Source organism: Carcharodon carcharias, unplaced genomic scaffold (assembly GCF_017639515.1).
Source record: "Carcharodon carcharias isolate sCarCar2 unplaced genomic scaffold, sCarCar2.pri scaffold_787_ctg1, whole genome shotgun sequence".
Classification (NCBI taxonomy): domain Eukaryota; kingdom Metazoa; phylum Chordata; class Chondrichthyes; order Lamniformes; family Lamnidae; genus Carcharodon; species Carcharodon carcharias.
The window spans coordinates 15,455-38,589 of record NW_024471114.1 but is presented as its reverse complement, the minus strand read 5'-3'; the positions used below and the strand labels follow the sequence as shown (position 1 = coordinate 38,589).

The 23,135-nt window shown below is 44.3% G+C and overlaps 1 protein-coding gene across 1 annotated transcript in view; it reads left to right on the top strand.

Annotated features, from left to right (window-relative positions):
• LOC121275196 (TBC1 domain family member 10B-like) overlaps nt 1–22,197 on the top strand; it is a gene marked incomplete at its 3' end in the record, with an annotated part of 61,108 nt that extends 38,911 nt beyond the window's left edge. Inside the window, exon 2 of the mRNA XM_041182619.1 lies at nt 22,098–22,197. Coding sequence (XP_041038553.1) covers nt 22,098–22,197 — 100 coding nt within the window. The remainder of the gene's footprint in view (nt 1–22,097) is intronic.
• Between the last annotated feature and the right edge of the window lie 938 nt (nt 22,198–23,135).

Here is a 23,135-nt window from a genome sequence, read left to right as displayed (position 1 = left end):
ATCCCCTCGATTAGATTCCAGTCTGTAACTCACTCCCAGGTATCTGTTATTCTGTATATAAACCACCCTGAACCCCTCGATTAGATTCCAGTCTGTAACTCACTTCCGCCATCTATTATTCTATTTTTAAACCACCCTGAACCCGTCGATTAGATTCCAGTCTGTAACTCACTCCCAGGTATCTGTTATTCTACATATAAACCACCCTGAACCCCTCGATTAGATTCCAGTCTGTAACTCATTTCCGGTATCTATTATTCTATTTATAAACCACCCTGAACCCGTTGATTAGATTCCAGTCTGTAACTCACTCCCGGGTATCTGTTATTCTATATATAAACCACCCTGAAACCCTCGATTCGATTCTAGTCTGTAACTCACTCCCGGGTTTCTGTTATCCTATATATAAACCACCCCGATCCCCTTGATTAGATTCCAGTCTGTAACTCACTCCCGGGTATCTGTGATTTTGTATATAAACAACCCGAACCCCTTCGATTAGATTCCAGTCTGTAACTCCCTCCCGGGTATCTGTTACTCTATATATAAACCACCTTGAACCCCTTCGATTCAATTCCAGTCTGTAACACACTCCCGCGTATCTGTTATTCTATATATAAAACACCCCGAAACCCTCCACTAGAATCCAATCTGTAAGTCATTCCCGGGTATCTGTTATTCTATATATAAACACCCGAACCCTTCGATTAGATTCCAGTCTGTAATGCTTTCCCAGGTATCTGTTATTCTACATGTAATCTTCCCCGAACCCCCAGATTAGATTCCAGTCTGTAACTCACTCCCGCGTATCTGTTATTCTATATATAAAACACCCCGAAACCCTCCACTAGATTCCAATCTGTAAGTCATTCCCGGGTATCTGTTATTCTATATATAAACACCCGAACCCTTCGATTAGATTCCAGTCTGTAATGCTTTCCCAGGTATCTGTTATTCTATATGTAATCTGCCCCGAACCCCCAGATTAGATTCCAGTCTGTAACTCACTCCTGGATAACTGTTGTTCTATATATAAACCACCCCGAACCACTCGATTAGATTCCAGTCTGCAACTCACTCCCGGGTATCTATTATTCTACATATATGACCCCCCCCCCACCCGAACGTCTCAATTAGATTCCAGTCTGTAACTCACTTCCGGATATCTGTTATTCTATATATAAACACCTGAACCCCTCAATTAGATTCCAGTCTGTAACTCACTCCCGGATATCTGTTATTCTCTATATAAATAACCCGAACACCTCGATTAGATTCCAGTCTGTAACTCACTCCTGGGTATCTGTTATTCCATATATTTCAAACACCCTGAACCCCTCGATTTGATTCCAGTCTGTAACTCGCTCCCAGGTATCTGTTATTCTATATATAAACATCCTGAACCCCTCGATTAGATTCCAGTGTGTAACTCACTTCCGGGTATCTGTTATTCTATATATAAACCACCTGAACCCCTCGATTAGATTCCAGTCTTAACTCACTCCCGGATACCTGTTGTTCTATATATAAAACACCCAGATCCACTCGATTAGATTCCAGTCTGTAACTCACTGCCGGGTATCTGTTATCCTATGTATAAACCCCCGCGAACCGCGCGATTAGATTCCAGTCTGTAACCCGGAATCTGTTATTGTCTATATAAACCAACCCGAACCCCTCAATTAGATTCCAGTCTGTTACTCACTCCCGGGTTTCTGTTATCCTATATAAAAACCACCCCGATCCCCTTGATTAGATTCAAGTCTGTAAGTCACTCCCGGGTATCTGTTATTTTGTATATAAACACCCCGAACCCCTCGATTAGATTCCAGTCTGTAACTCTCTCCCGGGTATCTGTTATTCTATATATAAACCACCTTGAACCCCTCGATTCGTTTCCAGTCTGTAACTCACTTCCGGGTATCTGTTATTCTATATATAAAACACCCCGAACCCCTCCACTAGATTCCAGTCTGTAACTCAATCCCGGGTATCTGTTATTCTATATATAAACCTCCGCGAACCCCTCGATTAGATTCCTGTCTGTAACTCGCTCCCGGGTATCTGTTATTCTTTTTATAAACCATCCCGAACCCTTCGATTAGATTGCAGTATGTAACTCACCCCCGGGTATCTGTTATTCTATATATAAACACCTCGAACCCCTTGATTAGATTCCAGTCTGTAACTCACTCCCGGGTATCTGTTATTCTAATATAAACCACCCGAATCCCTCGATTAGATTCCAGTCTGTAACCCGGTATCTGTTATTGCCTATATAAACCACCCCGAACCCCTCGATTAGATTCCAGTCTGTAACTGACTCCCGGGTATCTGTTATTCTATATATAAACATGTGAAACCCTCGATTAGATTCCAGTCTGTAACTCACTCCCAGATATCGGTTATTCTATATATAAACCACCCTGAACCCCTCGATTTGATTTCAGTCCGTAACTCACTCCCAGGTATCTGTTATTCTATATATAAACCACCCTGAACCCTTCGATTAGATTCCAGTCTGTAACTCACTCCCGGGTATCTGTTATTCTATATATAAACCTCCGCGAACCCCTCGATTAGATTCCTCTGTGTAACGCACTCCCGGGTATCTGTTATTCTATATATAAACCACCCCGATCCCCTTGATTAGATTCCAGTCTGTAACTTACTCCCGGGTTTCTGTTATTCTGTATAAAAACACCCTGAACCCCTCGATTAGATTCCAGTCTGTAACTCACTCCCAGGTATGTGTTATTCTATATATAAACCGCCCTGAACCCCTCGATTAGATTCCAGTCTGTAACTCATTTCCGGTATCTATTATTCTATTTATAAACCACCCTGAACCCATCGATTAGATTCCAGTCTGTAACTCACTCCTGGGTATCTGTTATTTTGTATATAAACACCCTGAACCCCTCGATTAGATTCCAGTCTGTAACTCCCTCCCGGGTATTGTTATTCGAAATATAAACCACCTTGAACCCCTTCGATTCGCTTCCAGTCTGTAACTCACTCCCGCGTATCTGTTATTCTATATATAAAACACCCTGAACCCCTCCACTATATTCCAGTCTGTAACTCATTCCCGGGTATCTGTTATTCTATATATAAACACCCGAACCCTTCGATTAGATTCCAGTCTGTAATGCTTTCCCAGGTATCTGTTATTCTATATGTAATCTTCCCCGAACCCCCAGATTAGATTCCAGTCTGTAACTCACTCCTGGATATCTGTTGTTCTATATATAAACCACCCCGAACCACTCGATTAGATTCCAGTCTGTAACTCACTCCCGGGTATCTGTTATTCTACATATATGAACCCCCCCGAACGTCTTAATTAGATTCCAGTCTGTAACTCACTTCCGGATATCTTTCATTCTATATATAAACACCTAAACCCCTCGATTAGATTCCAGTCTGTAACTCACTCCCGGATATCTGTTATTCTCTATATAAACACCCCGAGCCCCTCGATTAGATTCCAGTCTATAACTCACTCCTGGGTATATGTTATTCCAGAAATATAAAACACCCCGAACTCCTCGATTTGATTCCACTCTGTAACTCACTCCCAGGTATCTGTTATTCTATATATAAACCTCCTGAACCCCTCGATTGGATTCCAGTCTTAACTCACTCCCGGATACTTGTTGTTCTATATATAAAACACCCGGATCCACTCGATTAGATTCCAGTCTGTAACTCACTCCCGGGTACATGTTATCCTATGTATAAACCCCCCCGAACCGCGCGATTAAATTCCAGTCTGTAACTCAATCCCGGGTATCTGTTATTCTATATATAAACCTCCGCGAACCCCTCGATTAGATTCCTGTCTGTAACTCGCTCCCGGGTATCTGTTATTCTTTTTATAAACCATCCCGAACCCTTCGATTAGATTGCAGTGTGTAACTCACCCCCGGGTATCTGTTATTCTATATATAAACACCTCGAACCCCTTGATTAGATTCCAGTCTGTAACTCACTCCCGGGTATCTGTTATTCTAATATAAACCACCCGAATCCCTCGATTAGATTCTAGTCTGTAACCCGGTATCTGTTATTGTCTATATAAACCACCCCGAACCCCTCGATTAGATTCCAGTCTGGAACTGACTCCCGGGTATCTGTTATTCTGTATATAAACATGTGAAACCCTCGATTAGATTCCAGTCTGTAACTCACTCCCGGATATCGGTTATTCTATATATAAACCACCCTGAACCCCTCGATTAGATTCCAGTCCGTAACTCACTCCCAGGTATCTGTTATTCTATATATAAACCACCCTGAACCCCTCGATTAGATTCCAGTCTGTAACTCACTTCCAGCATCTATTATTCTATTTATAAACCACCCTGAACCCGTCGATTAGATTCCAGTCTGTAACTCACTCCCGGGTATCTGTTATTCTATATATAAACTTCCGCGAACCCCTCGATTAGATTCCTCTGTGTAACGCACTCCCGGGTATCTGTTATTCTATATATAAACCACCCCGATCCCCTTGATTAGATTCCAGTCTGTAACTTACTCCCGGGTATCTGTTATTCTATATATAAACCGCCCTGAACCCCTCGATTAGATTCCAGTCTGTAACTCATTTCCGGTATCTATTATTCTATTTATAAACACCCTGAACCCGTTGATTAGATTCCAGTCTGTAACTCACTCCCAGGTATCTGTTATTCTATATATAAACTACCCTGAAACCCTCGATTAGATTCCAGTCTGTAACTCACTCCCCCGTATCTGTTATTTTGTATATAAACACCCTGAACCCCTCGATTAGATTCCAGTCTGTAACTCCCTCCCGGGTATCTGTTATTCTATATATAAACCACCTTGAACCCCTTCGATTCGCTTCCAGTCTGTAACTCACTCCCGCGTATCTGTTATTCTATATATAAAACACCCCGAACCCCTCCACTATATTCCAGTCTGTAACTCATTCCCGGGTATCTGTTATTCTATATATAAACACCCGAACCCTTCGATTAGATTCCAGTCTGTAATGCTTTCCCAGGTATCTGTTATTCTATATGTAATCTTCCCCGAACCCCCAGATTAGATTCCAGTCTGTAACTCACTCCTGGATATCTGATGTTCTATATATAAACCACCCCGAACCACTCGATTAGATTCCAGTCTGTAACTCACTCCCGGGTATCTGTTATTCTACATATATGAACCCCCCCGAACGTCTTAATTAGATTCCAGTCTGTAACTCACTTCCGGATATCTTTCATTCTATATATAAACACCTGAACCCCTCGATTAGATTCCAGTCTGTAACTCACTCCCAGGTATCTGTTATTCTGTATATAAACCACCCTGAACCCCTCGATTAGATTCCAGTCTGTAACTCACTTCTGTCATCTATTATTCTATTTTTAAACCACCCTGAACCCGTCGATTAGATTCCAGTCTGTAACTCACTCCCAGGTATCTGTTATTCTACATATAAACCACCCTGAACCCCTCGATTAGATTCCAGTCAGTAACTCATTTCCGGTATCTATTATTCTATTTATAAACCACCCTGAACCCGTTGATTAGATTCCAGTCTGTAACTCACTCCCGGCTATCTGTTATTCTATATCTTAACCACCCTGAAACCCTCGATTCGATTCCAGTCTGTAACTCACTCCCGGGTTTCCGTTATCCTATATATAAACCACCCCGATCCCCTTGATTAGATTCCAGTCTGTAACTCACTCCCGGGTATCTGTTATTCTAATATAAACCACCCGAATCCCTCGATTAGATTCTAGTCTGTAACCCGGTATCTGTTATTGTCTATATAAACCACCCCGAACCCCTCGATTAGATTCCAGTCTGTAACTGACTCCCGGGTATCTGTTATTCTATATATAAACATGTGAAACCCTCGATTAGATTCCAGTCTGTAACTCACTCCCAGATATCGGTTATTCTATATATAAACCACCCTGAACCCCTCGATTTGATTTCAGTCCGTAACTCACTCCCAGGTATCTGTTATTCTATATATAAACCACCCTGAACCCTTCGATTAGATTCCAGTCTGTAACTCACTCCCGGGTATCTGTTATTCTATATATAAACCTCCGCGAACCCCTCGATTAGATTCCTCTGTGTAACGCACTCCCGGGTATCTGTTATTCTATATATAAACCACCCCGATCCCCTTGATTAGATTCCAGTCTGTAACTTACTCCCGGGTTTCTGTTATTCTGTATAAAAACACCCTGAACCCCTCGATTAGATTCCAGTCTGTAACTCACTCCCAGGTATGTGTTATTCTATATATAAACCGCCCTGAACCCCTCGATTAGATTCCAGTCTGTAACTCATTTCCGGTATCTATTATTCTATTTATAAACCACCCTGAACCCATCGATTAGATTCCAGTCTGTAACTCACTCCTGGGTATTGTTATTCGAAATATAAACCACCTTGAACCCCTTCGATTAGATTCCAGTCTGTAACTCCCTCCCGGGTATTGTTATTCGAAATATAAACCACCTTGAACCCCTTCGATTCGCTTCCAGTCTGTAACTCACTCCCGCGTATCTGTTATTCTATATATAAAACACCCCGAACCCCTCCACTATATTCCAGTCTGTAACTCATTCCCGGGTATCTGTTATTCTATATATAAACACCCGAACCCTTCGATTAGATTCCAGTCTGTAATGCTTTCCCAGGTATCTGTTATTCTATATGTAATCTTCCCCGAACCCCCAGATTAGATTCCAGTCTGTAACTCACTCCCGGATATCTGTTGTTCTATATATAAACCACCCCGAACCACTCGATTAGATTCCAGTCTGTAACTCACTCCCGGCTATCTGTTATTCTACATATATGAACCCCCCCGAACGTCTTAATTAGATTCCAGTCTGTAACTCACTTCCGGATATCTTTCATTCTATATATAAACACCTAAACCCCTCGATTAGATTCCAGTCTGTAACTCACTCCCGGATATCTGTTATTCTCTATATAAACACCCTGAGCCCCTCGATTAGATTCCAGTCTATAACTCACTCCTGGGTATATGTTATTCCAGAAATATAAAACACCCCGAACTCCTCGATTTGATTCCACTCTGTAACTCACTCCCAGGTATCTGTTATTCTATATATAAACCTCCTGAACCCCTCGATTGGATTCCAGTCTTAACTCACTCCCGGATACTTGTTGTTCTATATATAAAACACCCGGATCCACTCGATTAGATTCCAGTCTGTAACTCACTCCCGGGTACATGTTATCCTATGTATAAACCCCCCCGAACCGCGCGATTAAATTCCAGTCTGTAACTCAATCCCGGGTATCTGTTATTCTATATATAAACCTCCGCGAACCCCTTGATTAGATTCCAGTCTGTAACTCACTCCCGGGTATCTGTTATTCTAATATAAACCACCCGAATCCCTCGATTAGATTCTAGTCTGTAACCCGGTATCTGTTATTGTCTATATAAACCACCCCGAACCCCTCGATTAGATTCCAGTCTGGAACTGACTCCCGGGTATCTGTTATTCTGTATATAAACATGTGAAACCCTCGATTAGATTCCAGTCTGTAACTCACTCCCGGATATCGGTTATTCTATATATAAACCACCCTGAACCCCTCGATTAGATTCCAGTCCGTAACTCACTCCCAGGTATCTGTTATTCTATATATAAACCACCCTGAACCCCTCGATTAGATTCCAGTCTGTAACTCACTTCCAGCATCTATTATTCTATTTATAAACCACCCTGAACCCGTCGATTAGATTCCAGTCTGTAACTCACTCCCGGGTATCTGTTATTCTATATATAAACTTCCGCGAACCCCTCGATTAGATTCCTCTGTGTAACGCACTCCCGGGTATCTGTTATTCTATATATAAACCACCCCGATCCCCTTGATTAGATTCCAGTCTGTAACTTACTCCCGGGTATCTGTTATTCTATATATAAACCGCCCTGAACCCCTCGATTAGATTCCAGTCTGTAACTCATTTCCGGTATCTATTATTCTATTTATAAACACCCTGAACCCGTTGATTAGATTCCAGTCTGTAACTCACTCCCAGGTATCTGTTATTCTATATATAAACTACCCTGAAACCCTCGATTAGATTCCAGTCTGTAACTCACTCCCCCGTATCTGTTATTTTGTATATAAACACCCTGAACCCCTCGATTAGATTCCAGTCTGTAACTCCCTCCCGGGTATCTGTTATTCTATATATAAACCACCTTGAACCCCTTCGATTCGCTTCCAGTCTGTAACTCACTCCCGCGTATCTGTTATTCTATATATAAAACACCCCGAACCCCTCCACTATATTCCAGTCTGTAACTCATTCCCGGGTATCTGTTATTCTATATATAAACACCCGAACCCTTCGATTAGATTCCAGTCTGTAATGCTTTCCCAGGTATCTGTTATTCTATATGTAATCTTCCCCGAACCCCCAGATTAGATTCCAGTCTGTAACTCACTCCCGGATATCTGATGTTCTATATATAAACCACCCCGAACCACTCGATTAGATTCCAGTCTGTAACTCACTCCCGGGTATCTGTTATTCTACATATATGAACCCCCCCGAACGTCTTAATTAGATTCCAGTCTGTAACTCACTTCCGGATATCTTTCATTCTATATATAAACACCTGAACCCCTCGATTAGATTCCAGTCTGTAACTCACTCCCAGGTATCTGTTATTCTGTATATAAACCACCCTGAACCCCTCGATTAGATTCCAGTCTGTAACTCACTTCTGTCATCTATTATTCTATTTTTAAACCACCCTGAACCCGTCGATTAGATTCCAGTCTGTAACTCACTCCCAGGTATCTGTTATTCTACATATAAACCACCCTGAACCCCTCGATTAGATTCCAGTCAGTAACTCATTTCCGGTATCTATTATTCTATTTATAAACCACCCTGAACCCGTTGATTAGATTCCAGTCTGTAACTCACTCCCGGCTATCTGTTATTCTATATCTTAACCACCCTGAAACCCTCGATTCGATTCCAGTCTGTAACTCACTCCCGGGTTTCCGTTATCCTATATATAAACCACCCCGATCCCCTTGATTAGATTCCAGTCTGTAACTCACTCCCGGGTATCTGTGATTTTGTATATAAACAACCCGAACCCTTTGATTAGATTCCAGTCTGTAACTCCCTCCCTGGTATCTGTTATTCTATATATAAACCACCTTGAACCCCATCGATTCAATTCCAGTCTGTAACACACTCCCACGTATCTGTTATTCTATATATAAAAAAAACTGAAACCCTCCACTAGAATCCAATCTGTAAGTCATTCCCGCGTATCTGTTATTCTACATATAAAACACCCCGAACCCCTCCACTATATTCCAGTCTGTAACTCTTTCCCGGGTATCTGTTATTCTATATATAAACACCCGAACCCTTCGATTAGATTCCAGTCTGTAATGCTTTCCCAGGTATCTGTTATTCTATATGTAATCTTCCCCGAACCCCCAGATTAGATTCCAGTCTGTAACTCACTCCCGGATATCTGTTGTTCTATATATAAACCACCCCGAACCACTCGATTAGATTCCAGTCTGTAACTCACTCCCGGGTATCTGTTATTCAACATATATGAACCCCACCGAACGTCTTAATTAGATTCCAGTCTGTAACTCACTTCCGGATATCTGTTATTCTATATATAAACACCTGATCCCCTCGATTAGATTCCAGTCTGTAACTCACTCCCAGGTATCTGTTATTCTGTATATAAACCACCCTGAACCCCTCGATTAGATTCCAGTCTGTAACTCACTTCCGCCATCTATTATTCTATTTTTAAACCACCCTGAACCCGTCGATTAGATTCCAGTCTGTAACTCACTCCCAGGTATCTGTTATTCTACATATAAACCACCCTGAACCCCTCGATTAGATTCCAGTCTGTAACTCATTTCCGGTATCTATTATTCTATTTATAAACCACCCTGAACCCGTTGATTAGATTCCAGTCTGTAACTCACTCCCGGGTATCTGTTATTCTATATATAAACCACCCTGAAACCCTCGATTCGATTCTAGTCTGTAACTCACTCCCGGGTTTCTGTTATCCTATATATAAACCACCCCGATCCCCTTGATTAGATTCCAGTCTGTAACTCACTCCCGGGTATCTGTGATTTTGTATATAAACAACCCGAACCCCTTCGATTAGATTCCAGTCTGTAACTCCCTCCCGGGTATCTGTTACTCTATATATAAACCACCTTGAACCCCTTCGATTCAATTCCAATCTGTAACACACTCCCGCGTATCTGTTATTCTATATATAAAACACCCCGAAACCCTCCACTAGAATCCAATCTGTAAGTCATTCCCGGGTATCTGTTATTCTATATATAAACACCCGAACCCTTCGATTAGATTCCAGTCTGTAATGCTTTCCCAGGTATCTGTTATTCTACATGTAATCTTCCCCGAACCCCCAGATTAGATTCCAGTCTGTAACTCACTCCCGCGTATCTGTTATTCTATATATAAAACACCCCGAAACCCTCCACTAGATTCCAATCTGTAAGTCATTCCCGGGTATCTGTTATTCTATATATAAACACCCGAACCCTTCGATTAGATTCCAGTCTGTAATGCTTTCCCAGGTATCTGTTATTCTATATGTAATCTGCCCCGAACCCCCAGATTAGATTCCAGTCTGTAACTCACTCCTGGATAACTGTTGTTCTATATATAAACCACCCCGAACCACTCGATTAGATTCCAGTCTGCAACTCTCTCCCGGGTATCTATTATTCTACATATATGAACCCCCCCCCCCCACCCGAACGTCTCAATTAGATTCCAGTCTGTAACTCACTTCCGGATATCTGTTATTCTATATATAAACACCTGAACCCCTCAATTAGATTCCAGTCTGTAACTCACTCCCGGATATCTGTTATTCTCTATATAAATAACCCGAACACCTCGATTAGATTCCAGTCTGTAACTCACTCCTGGGTATCTGTTATTCCATATATTTCAAACACCCTGAACCCCTCGATTTGATTCCAGTCTGTAACTCGCTCCCAGGTATCTGTTATTCTATATATAAACATCCTGAACCCCTCGATTAGATTCCAGTGTGTAACTCACTTCCGGGTATCTGTTATTCTATATATAAACCACCTGAACCCCTCGATTAGATTCCAGTCTTAACTCACTCCCGGATACCTGTTGTTCTATATATAAAACACCCAGATCCACTCGATTAGATTCCAGTCTGTAACTCACTGCCGGGTATCTGTTATCCTATGTATAAACCCCCCGCGAACCGCGCGATTAGATTCCAGTCTGTAACCCGGAATCTGTTATTGTCTATATAAACCAACCCGAACCCCTCAATTAGATTCCAGTCTGTTACTCACTCCCGGGTTTCTGTTATCCTATATAAAAACCACCCCGATCCCCTTGATTAGATTCAAGTCTGTAAGTCACTCCCGGGTATCTGTTATTTTGTACATAAACACCCCGAACCCCTCGATTAGATTCCAGTCTGTAACTCTCTCCCGGGTATCTGTTATTCTATATATAAACCACCTTGAACCCCTCGATTCGTTTCCAGTCTGTAACTCACTTCCGGGTATCTGTTATTCTATATATAAAACACCCCGAACCCCTCCACTAGATTCCAGTCTGTAACTCAATCCCGGGTATCTGTTATTCTATATATAAACCTCCGCGAACCCCTCGATTAGATTCCTGTCTGTAACTCGCTCCCAGGTATCTGTTATTCTATATATAAACATCCTGAACCCCTCGATTAGATTCCAGTGTGTAACTCACTTCCGGGTATCTGTTATTCTATATATAAACCACCTGAACCCCTCGATTAGATTCCAGTCTTAACTCACTCCCGGATACCTGTTGTTCTATATATAAAACACCCAGATCCACTCGATTAGATTCCAGTCTGTAACTCACTGCCGGGTATCTGTTATCCTATGTATAAACCCCCGCGAACCGCGCGATTAGATTCCAGTCTGTAACCCGGAATCTGTTATTGTCTATATAAACCAACCCGAACCCCTCAATTAGATTCCAGTCTGTTACTCACTCCCGGGTTTCTGTTATCCTATATAAAAACCACCCCGATCCCCTTGATTAGATTCAAGTCTGTAAGTCACTCCCGGGTATCTGTTATTTTGTACATAAACACCCCGAACCCCTCGATTAGATTCCAGTCTGTAACTCTCTCCCGGGTATCTGTTATTCTATATATAAACCACCTTGAACCCCTCGATTCGTTTCCAGTCTGTAACTCACTTCCGGGTATCTGTTATTCTATATATAAAACACCCCGAACCCCTCCACTAGATTCCAGTCTGTAACTCAATCCCGGGTATCTGTTATTCTATATATAAACCTCCGCGAACCCCTCGATTAGATTCCTGTCTGTAACGCGCTCCCGGGTATCTGTTATTCTTTTTATAAACCATCCCGAACCCTTCGATTAGATTGCAGTATGTAACTCACCCCCGGGTATCTGTTATTCTATATATAAACACCTCGAACCCCTTGATTAGATTCCAGTCTGTAACTCACTCCCGGGTATCTGTTATTCTAATATAAACCACCCGAATCCCTCGATTAGATTCCAGTCTGTAACCCGGTATCTGTTATTGTCTATATAAACCACCCCGAACCCCTCGATTAGATTCCAGTCTGTAACTGACTCCCGGGTATCTGTTATTCTATATATAAACATGTGAAACCCTCGATTAGATTCCAGTCTGTAACTCACTCCCAGATATCGGTTATTCTATATATAAACCACCCTGAACCCCTCGATTTGATTTCAGTCCGTAACTCACTCCCAGGTATCTGTTATTCTATATATAAACCACCCTGAACCCTTCGATTAGATTCCAGTCTGTAACTCACTCCCGGGTATCTGTTATTCTATATATAAACCTCCGCGAACCCCTCGATTAGATTCCTCTGTGTAACGCACTCCCGGGTATCTGTTATTCTATATATAAACCACCCCGATCCCCTTGATTAGATTCCAGTCTGTAACTTACTCCCGGGTTTCTGTTATTCTGTATAAAAACACCCTGAACCCCTCGATTAGATTCCAGTCTGTAACTCACTCCCAGGTATGTGTTATTCTATATATAAACCGCCCTGAACCCCTCGATTAGATTCCAGTCTGTAACTCATTTCCGGTATCTATTATTCTATTTATAAACCACCCTGAACCCATCGATTAGATTCCAGTCTGTAACTCACTCCTGGGTATTGTTATTCGAAATATAAACCACCTTGAACCCCTTCGATTAGATTCCAGTCTGTAACTCCCTCCCGGGTATAGTTATTCGAAATATAAACCACCTTGAACCCCTTCGATTCGCTTCCAGTCTGTAACTCACTCCCGCGTATCTGTTATTCTATATATAAAACACCCCGAACCCCTCCACTATATTCCAGTCTGTAACTCATTCCCGGGTATCTGTTATTCTATATATAAACACCCGAACCCTTCGATTAGATTCCAGTCTGTAATGCTTTCCCAGGTATCTGTTATTCTATATGTAATCTTCCCCGAACCCCCAGATTAGATTCCAGTCTGTAACTCACTCCTGGATATCTGTTGTTCTATATATAAACCACCCCGAACCACTCGATTAGATTCCAGTCTGTAACTCACTCCCGGGTATCTGTTATTCTACATATATGAACCCCCCCGAACGTCTTAATTAGATTCCAGTCTGTAACTCACTTCCGGATATCTTTCATTCTATATATAAACACCTAAACCCCTCGATTAGATTCCAGTCTGTAACTCACTCCCGGATATCTGTTATTCTCTATATAAACACCCCGAGCCCCTCGATTAGATTCCAGTCTATAACTCACTCCTGGGTATATGTTATTCCAGAAATATAAAACACCCCGAACTCCTCGATTTGATTCCACTCTGTAACTCACTCCCAGGTATCTGTTATTCTATATATAAACCTCCTGAACCCCTCGATTGGATTCCAGTCTTAACTCACTCCCGGATACTTGTTGTTCTATATATAAAACACCCGGATCCACTCGATTAGATTCCAGTCTGTAACTCACTCCCGGGTACATGTTATCCTATGTATAAACCCCCCCGAACCGCGCGATTAAATTCCAGTCTGTAACTCAATCCCGGGTATCTGTTATTCTATATATAAACCTCCGCGAACCCCTCGATTAGATTCCTGTCTGTAACTCGCTCCCGGGTATCTGTTATTCTTTTTATAAACCATCCCGAACCCTTCGATTAGATTGCAGTGTGTAACTCACCCCCGGGTATCTGTTATTCTATATATAAACACCTCGAACCCCTTGATTAGATTCCAGTCTGTAACTCACTCCCGGGTATCTGTTATTCTAATATAAACCACCCGAATCCCTCGATTAGATTCTAGTCTGTAACCCGGTATCTGTTATTGTCTATATAAACCACCCCGAACCCCTCGATTAGATTCCAGTCTGGAACTGACTCCCGGGTATCTGTTATTCTGTATATAAACATGTGAAACCCTCGATTAGATTCCAGTCTGTAACTCACTCCCGGATATCGGTTATTCTATATATAAACCACCCTGAACCCCTCGATTAGATTCCAGTCCGTAACTCACTCCCAGGTATCTGTTATTCTATATATAAACCACCCTGAACCCCTCGATTAGATTCCAGTCTGTAACTCACTTCCAGCATCTATTATTCTATTTATAAACCACCCTGAACCCGTCGATTAGATTCCAGTCTGTAACTCACTCCCGGGTATCTGTTATTCTATATATAAACTTCCGCGAACCCCTCGATTAGATTCCTCTGTGTAACGCACTCCCGGGTATCTGTTATTCTATATATAAACCACCCCGATCCCCTTGATTAGATTCCAGTCTGTAACTTACTCCCGGGTATCTGTTATTCTATATATAAACCGCCCTGAACCCCTCGATTAGATTCCAGTCTGTAACTCATTTCCGGTATCTATTATTCTATTTATAAACACCCTGAACCCGTTGATTAGATTCCAGTCTGTAACTCACTCCCAGGTATCTGTTATTCTATATATAAACTACCCTGAAACCCTCGATTAGATTCCAGTCTGTAACTCACTCCCCCGTATCTGTTATTTTGTATATAAACACCCTGAACCCCTCGATTAGATTCCAGTCTGTAACTCCCTCCCGGGTATCTGTTATTCTATATATAAACCACCTTGAACCCCTTCGATTTGCTTCCAGTCTGTAACTCACTCCCGCGTATCTGTTATTCTATATATAAAACACCCCGAACCCCTCCACTATATTCCAGTCTGTAACTCATTCCCGGGTATCTGTTATTCTATATATAAACACCCGAACCCTTCGATTAGATTCCAGTCTGTAATGCTTTCCCAGGTATCTGTTATTCTATATGTAATCTTCCCCGAACCCCCAGATTAGATTCCAGTCTGTAACTCACTCCCGGATATCTGATGTTCTATATATAAACCACCCCGAACCACTCGATTAGATTCCAGTCTGTAACTCACTCCCGGGTATCTGTTATTCTACATATATGAACCCCCCCGAACGTCTTAATTAGATTCCAGTCTGTAACTCACTTCCGGATATCTTTCATTCTATATATAAACACCTGAACCCCTCGATTAGATTCCAGTCTGTAACTCACTCCCAGGTATCTGTTATTCTGTATATAAACCACCCTGAACCCCTCGATTAGATTCCAGTCTGTAACTCACTTCTGTCATCTATTATTCTATTTTTAAACCACCCTGAACCCGTCGATTAGATTCCAGTCTGTAACTCACTCCCAGGTATCTGTTATTCTACATATAAACCACCCTGAACCCCTCGATTAGATTCCAGTCAGTAACTCATTTCCGGTATCTATTATTCTATTTATAAACCACCCTGAACCCGTTGATTAGATTCCAGTCTGTAACTCACTCCCGGCTATCTGTTATTCTATATCTTAACCACCCTGAAACCCTCGATTCGATTCCAGTCTGTAACTCACTCCCGGGTTTCCGTTATCCTATATATAAACCACCCCGATCCCCTTGATTAGATTCCAGTCTGTAACTCACTCCCGGGTATCTGTGATTTTGTATATAAACAACCCGAACCCTTTGATTAGATTCCAGTCTGTAACTCCCTCCCTGGTATCTGTTATTCTATATATAAACCACCTTGAACCCCATCGATTCAATTCCAGTCTGTAACACACTCCCACGTATCTGTTATTCTATATATAAAAAAAACTGAAACCCTCCACTAGAATCCAATCTGTAAGTCATTCCCGCGTATCTGTTATTCTACATATAAAACACCCCGAACCCCTCCACTATATTCCAGTCTGTAACTCTTTCCCGGGTATCTGTTATTCTATATATAAACACCCGAACCCTTCGATTAGATTCCAGTCTGTAATGCTTTCCCAGGTATCTGTTATTCTATATGTAATCTTCCCCGAACCCCCAGATTAGATTCCAGTCTGTAACTCACTCCCGGATATCTGTTGTTCTATATATAAACCACCCCGAACCACTCGATTAGATTCCAGTCTGTAACTCACTCCCGGGTATCTGTTATTCAACATATATGAACCCCACCGAACGTCTTAATTAGATTCCAGTCTGTAACTCACTTCCGGATATCTGTTATTCTATATATAAACACCTGATCCCCTCGATTAGATTCCAGTCTGTAACTCACTCCCAGGTATCTGTTATTCTGTATATAAACCACCCTGAACCCCTTGATTAGATTCCAGTCTGTAACTCACTTCCGCCATCTATTATTCTATTTTTAAACCACCCTGAACCCGTCGATTAGTTTCCAGTCTGTAACTCACTTCCGGGTATCTGTTATTCTATATATAAAACACCCCGAACCCCTCCACTAGATTCCAGTCTGTAACTCACTCCCGGGTATCTGTTATTCTATATATAAACCACCCAGAACCACTCGATTAGATTCCAGTCTGTAACTCACTCCCGTGTATCTGTTATTCTACATATATGAACCCCCCCCGAATGTCTCAATTAGATTCCAGTCTGTAACTCACTTCCGGATATCTGTTATTCTATATATAAACACCTGAACCCCTCCATTAAATTCCAGTCTGTAACTCAATCCTGGGTATCTGTTATTCCATATATTTCAAACACCCCGAACCCCTCGATTAGATTCCAGTGTGTAACTCATTTCCGGGTATCTGTTATTCTATATATAAACCACCTGAACCCCTCGATTAGATTCCAGTCTTAACTCACTCTTGGATACCTGTTGTTCTATATATAAACCACCCGGATCCACTCGATTAGATTCCAGTCTGTAACTCAATGCCGGGTATCTGTTACTCTATATATAAAACACCCGAACCCCTCGATTAGATTCCAGTCTGTAACCCGGTATCTGTTAATGTCTATATAAACCACCCCGAATCCCTCGATTAGATTCCAGTCTGTAACTCACTCCCGGATATCTGTTATTCTATATATATAAACCACCCCGATCCCCTCGATTAGATTCCAGTCTGTAACTCACTCCCGGATATCTGTTATTCTATATATAAACCACCCTGAGCCTCTCGATTAGATTCCAGTCTGTAACTCACTCCCAGGTATCTGTTATTCTATATATAAACCACCTTGAACCCCTCGATTCGATTCCAGTCTGTAACTCACTCCCGGGTATCTGTTATTCTATATTTAAAACACCCCGAAATCCTCCACTAGATTCCAGTCTGTAACTCACTCCGGGTATCTGTTATTCTATATATAAACACCCGAACCCTTCGATTAGATTCCAGTCTGTAACGTTTCCCGGGTATCTGTTATTCTATATATAATCTACCCCGAACCCCTCAATTAGATTCCAGTCTGTAACTCACTTCCGGGTATCTATTATTCTATTTATACACCACCCTGAACCCCTCAATTAGATTCCACTCTGTAACTCACACCCCGGTATTTGTTATTCTATATATAAACCTCCCCGAACCCCTTGACTAGATTCCAGTCTGTACCTCACTCCCGGGTATCTGTTTTTCTATATATAAACCGCCCTGAAACCCCCGATTAGATTCCTGTCTGTAACTCAATCCCGGGTATCTGTTATTCTATATATAAACACCTCGAACCCCTTGATTAGATTCCAGTCTGTAACTCACTGCCGGGTATCTGTTATTCAAATATAAACCACCCGAACCCCTCGATTAGATTCCAGTCTGTAACCCGGTATCTGTTATTGTCTATTTAAACCACCTCGAACCCCTTGATTAGATTCCAGTCTGTAACTCACTGCCGGGTATCTGTTATTCAAATATAAACCACCCGAACCCCTCGATTAGATTCCAGTCTGTAACCCGGTATCTGTTATTGTCTATTTAAACCACCCCGAACCCCTCGATTAGATTCCAGTCTGTAACTCACACCCGGATATCTGTTATTCTATATATAAACACGTGCATCCCTTGATTAGATTCCAGTCTCTAACTCACTCCCTGGTATCTGCTATTCTATATATAAACCTCCCTGATCCCCTCGATTAGATTCCAGTCTGTAACTCACTCCTGGGTATCTGTTATTCTATATATAAACACGTGAAATCCTCGATTAGATTCCAGTCTGTAACTCACTCCCGGATATCTGTTATTCTATATATAAACCACCCCGAACCCCTCGATTAGACTCCAGTCTGTAACTCACTCCCGGGTATCTGTTATTGCTATGTAAGGCACTCCTTACCACTGATTGACATTTGTTCGATCAGGTGGTTGAATGATCTGGGGAGTGGGCAGGAAACTGGAATTGGTGCCCCTGATCAGCCAGGATTGTGTTCTATGGCGCACCAGACCCGAATGGCTGAATCTTTTCTTACCCTTATTTCCTGATGTGCAGCTTGACGTGCCAGGCTTGTGTGTGTGTGTGTGTGTGTGCGCGTGTGCATGTGTCTGGGGACATGTGTGGGTGTGCGTGTGTACGCTGTAGGCTGCATGTATAGTTCTGCAGCCTGCTGTGGGGAGTGTTGACAGGTGAGCAGGCAGGCAGTCCTATCGGAGGAGGAGTGGGTTCGGGGGGGTGGTCTATGGGGATAGTTAGATGGCAGGCGATGAGGCCTGAAAAGGAGGTGCAGAGCCTTGGCACGCAGAGCCATGTGGAGGGGCAGGTGGTGGGACATGGCAATGTCTGTGCCCCTACCTGCTTATACCAGCGTGAATTGGACAAGTAAATCGTTGTTGGCATGCCAATGTGAGGCATAAGCGAGAGAAGGAACTGTCCAGTTTCAAGTGCTCTTGATTAACAAGAGGCCCTCCATCAATTGTCCCTCCCACTTGTCTTCATACAGCTCCCTTTAATGTAACAGGAGGGATTATTGAACAATCCACCAAGCCACATGACATGTCAAGGACAGGCGACCAAAAGCGATGTCAAAGAGGTTACTTTTGAGGAGCGTTTTAAAGGAGGGGAGAGAGAGAGACGGAGAGGTTTAGGGAGGGAATTCCAGAGCTAAGGGTGTTTCCCTCCCCCCCCCCACAGGCAACTGAAGGCACGGCTGCCAATGGCGGAGCGATGGGGATCAGGGGATGCTCGAGAGGCTGGGATTGGAGGAGTGCAGAGATCTCGGAGGGTCGGAGGAGGTTACAGAGATAGGGAGGGGTGTGGGGGCTGGAGGGTGTTACAGACATAGGGAGGGGTGTAGGGGCTGGAGGAGGTTACAGAGATAGGGAGGGGTGTAGGGACTGGAGGAGGTTACAGGGATAGGGACGGTTGTAGGGGCTGGAGGAGGTTACATAGATAGGGAGGGTTGTAGGAGTTGCAGGAGGTTACAGAGATAGGGAGGGTTGTAGGGGCTGGAGGAGGTTACAGAGATAGGGAGTGTTGTAGGGCCTGGAGGAGGTTACAGAGATAGGGATGGTTGTAGGTGCTGGAGGAGGTTACAGAGATAGGGAGGGTTGTAGGGGCTGGAGGAGGTTACAGAGATAGGGAGGGTTGTAGGGACTCGAGGAGGTTACAGAGATAGGGAGGGTTGTAGGGGCTGGAGGAGGTTACAGAGATAGCGAGGGGTGCAGGGTCTGGAGGAGGTTACAGAGATAGGGAGGGGTGTGGGGGTTGGAGGAGGTTACAGAGATAGGGAGGGTTGTAGGGACTCGAGGAGGTTACAGAGATAGGGAGGGTTGTAGGGGCTGGAGGAGGTTACAGAGATAGGGAGGGTTGTAGGGGCTGGAGGAGGTTACAGAGATAGGGAGGGGTGTAGGGGCTGGAGGAGGTTACAGAGATAGGGAGGGGTGTAGGGGGCTGGAGGAGGTTACAGAGATAGAGAGGGTTGTAGGGTCTGGAGGAGGTTACAGAGATAGGGAGGGTTATAGGGGCTGGAGGAGGTTACAGAGATAGGGAGGGGAAATGAGGGCCATGGAGGGATTTGAAAATGAGGGTGTGAATGTGAAAATGGAGGGGTTGCCGGACTGGGAGCCAGAGTGGGTCAGCGAGATACAGGAGGTGATGGGTGAACGGGACTCGGTGCGAGTTTGGGTGTGGGAGGGGAGGTGGGTGAGCAGCGGACTCCTGGATCTCGCCTGCGAGCTCCCCAGCGGGCGCTCGCCCTGTCGACGGAGACCTCCCTCGGCAGCCTCGGGCTGGACACCGAGTGTGTGTGTGGTGGCGGGGGTGGGGTCAGACCTGCATCTGCCTCCCGCGCTCTCCTCCGATCCTGGTGTCCAGCCTGCCCGGCACTGTCAACAGCTGGGAGGCTGTGCCTGAATGGGCACCATTGTCAAGCGAACAATGAGGCCAATATGAGAGATGTGTCCAGCCACGGCGCTCTGGGCCAAGAGAGCATTTCGCTCCCATCAGAGACTCAAAATGACAAAAGGTTTCCCGGGAGGGCAATGGGCTTTTCCCTGTTAGTGCTCGGAATTACAGATTGCTGCAGTTCCCGAGGATTCGGATGATTCAGGGAAAGGCTGGATGGCCGTTTTCGCAATGCTCCAGCTCCTGTTGGCCTGCGTAGAGGCCAGGAGACTCTTCCCGCTGGTTGGAGAGTCCAAGACGAGTGGGGAGAGTCTAAACACGAAAGCCTGGTGGGAGGTGCGGGGGGTTTTAGTCCTTTCTGGCGGTGAGGGGCGAAGGCAGGTGTACGGAGTTAGCTCGCAGATCAGCCATGTTGGCATCGAAGGCACAGAATGAGCTCGAGGGGCCGAATGGCTGGCTCCAGCTGAGATATAGCGACCCTCGGCAGGGTCCTGACTGACTGTCCCCTCTCCTGCCAATCAGAGCAAATCGCCCTCTACACCGTCCCCATCAAACACTCCCAGGACAGGTACAGCACGGGGTTAGATACAGAGTAAATCTCCCTCTACACTGTCCCCATTAAAAACACTCCCAGAACAAGTACAGCATGGGGTTAGATACAGAGTAAAGCTCCCTCTACACTGTCCCCATCAAACACTCCCAGAACAAGTACAGCACGGGGTTAGATACAGAGTAAAGCTCCCTCTACACCGTCCCCATCAAACACTCCCAGGACAGGTACAGCACGGGGTTAGACACAGAGTAAATCTCCCTCTACACTGTCCCCATCAAACACTCCCAGGACAGGTACAGCACGGGGTTAGATACAGAGTAAAGCTCCTTCTACACTGTCCCCATCAAACACTCCCAGGACAGGTACAGCACGGGGTTAGATACAGAGTAAAGCTCCCTCTACACCGTCCCCATCAAACACTCCCAGGACAGGTACAGCACGGGGTTAGATACAGAGTAAATCTCCCCCTACACCGTCCCCATCAAACACTCCCAGGACAGGTACAGCAAGGGGTTAGATACCGAGTAAAGCTCCCTTTACACTGTCCCCATCAAACAGTCCCAGGACAGGTACAGCATGGGGTTAGAAACAGAGTAAAGTTCCCTCTGCACCGTCCCCATCAAACACTCCCAGGACAGGTACAGCACGGGGTTAGATGCAGAGTAAAGCTTCCTCTGTAATGAACTGTGGGTTACAGGCTGTGGACAGCTCCTGAGCTTTCTCCTTGAATGTTGCAGGGAGAGTGCGATCCCAGTGGATGTTGCCCGGCACCGTGAACTGAAGTGGTTGGAGATGTTGAGCCGTTGGGACAAATGGGTAGCTCGGCGCTTTGACAAGGTGAGAAGACACCCCTGCCTGTCCTCATGTCACTCTCTCCCCAATTTCCATCTCGTCAAATCTCTCTCTCTCTCTCTCCCCAAGTCTCTCCCACTCCCCAAGTCTCTCCCTCTCCCTCTCCCCAAGTCTCCCTCTCCTTCTTCCCAAGGCTCTTTCTCTCTCTCCCTCTCCCCAAGTCTCTCTCTCTCTCTCTCTCCCTCTCCCCAAGTCTCTCTCTCTCTCCCTCTCCCCAGGTCTTTCTCTCTCTCCCTCTCCCCAAGTCTTTCTCTCTCTCCCTCTCCCCAAGTCTTTCTCTCTCTCTCTCCCCAAGTCTCTCTTTCTCTCTCCCCAAGTCTCTCTTTCTCTCTCCCCAAGTCTCTCTCTCTCTCCCCAAGTCTCTCTCTCTCTTTCTCCCCAAGTCTCTCTCTCTCTCTCTCCCCAAGTCTCTCTCTCTCCCTCTTCCCAAGTCTCTCTCTCTCTCCCTCTCCCTCTCCCCAAGTGTCTCTCTCTCTCTCTCCCTCTCCCCAAGTCTCTCTCTCTCTCCCCAAGTCTCTCTCTTTCTCTCTCTCTCTCTCTCCCCAAGTCTTTCTCTCTCTCCTTCTCTCCAAGTCTCTCTCTCTCTCCCTCTCCCCAAGTCTGTCTCTCTCTCTCTCCCTCTCCCCAAGTCTGTCTCTCTCTCTCTCCCGCTCCCCAAGTCTGTCTCTCTCTCCCTCTCCCCAAGTCTGTCTCTCTCTCCCTTTCCCCAAGTCTGTCTCTCTCTCCCTCTCCCCAAGTCTGTCTCTCTCTCCCTCTCCCCAAGTCTGTCTCTCTCTCCCTCTCCCCAAGTCTCTCTCTCTCTCTCCCTCTCCCCAAGTCTCTCTCTCTACCTCTTCCCAAGTCTCTCTCTCTCCCTCTCCCCAAGTCTCTCTCTCTCTCTCTCCCTCTCCCCAAGTCTCTCTCTCTCTCTCCCTCTCCCCAAG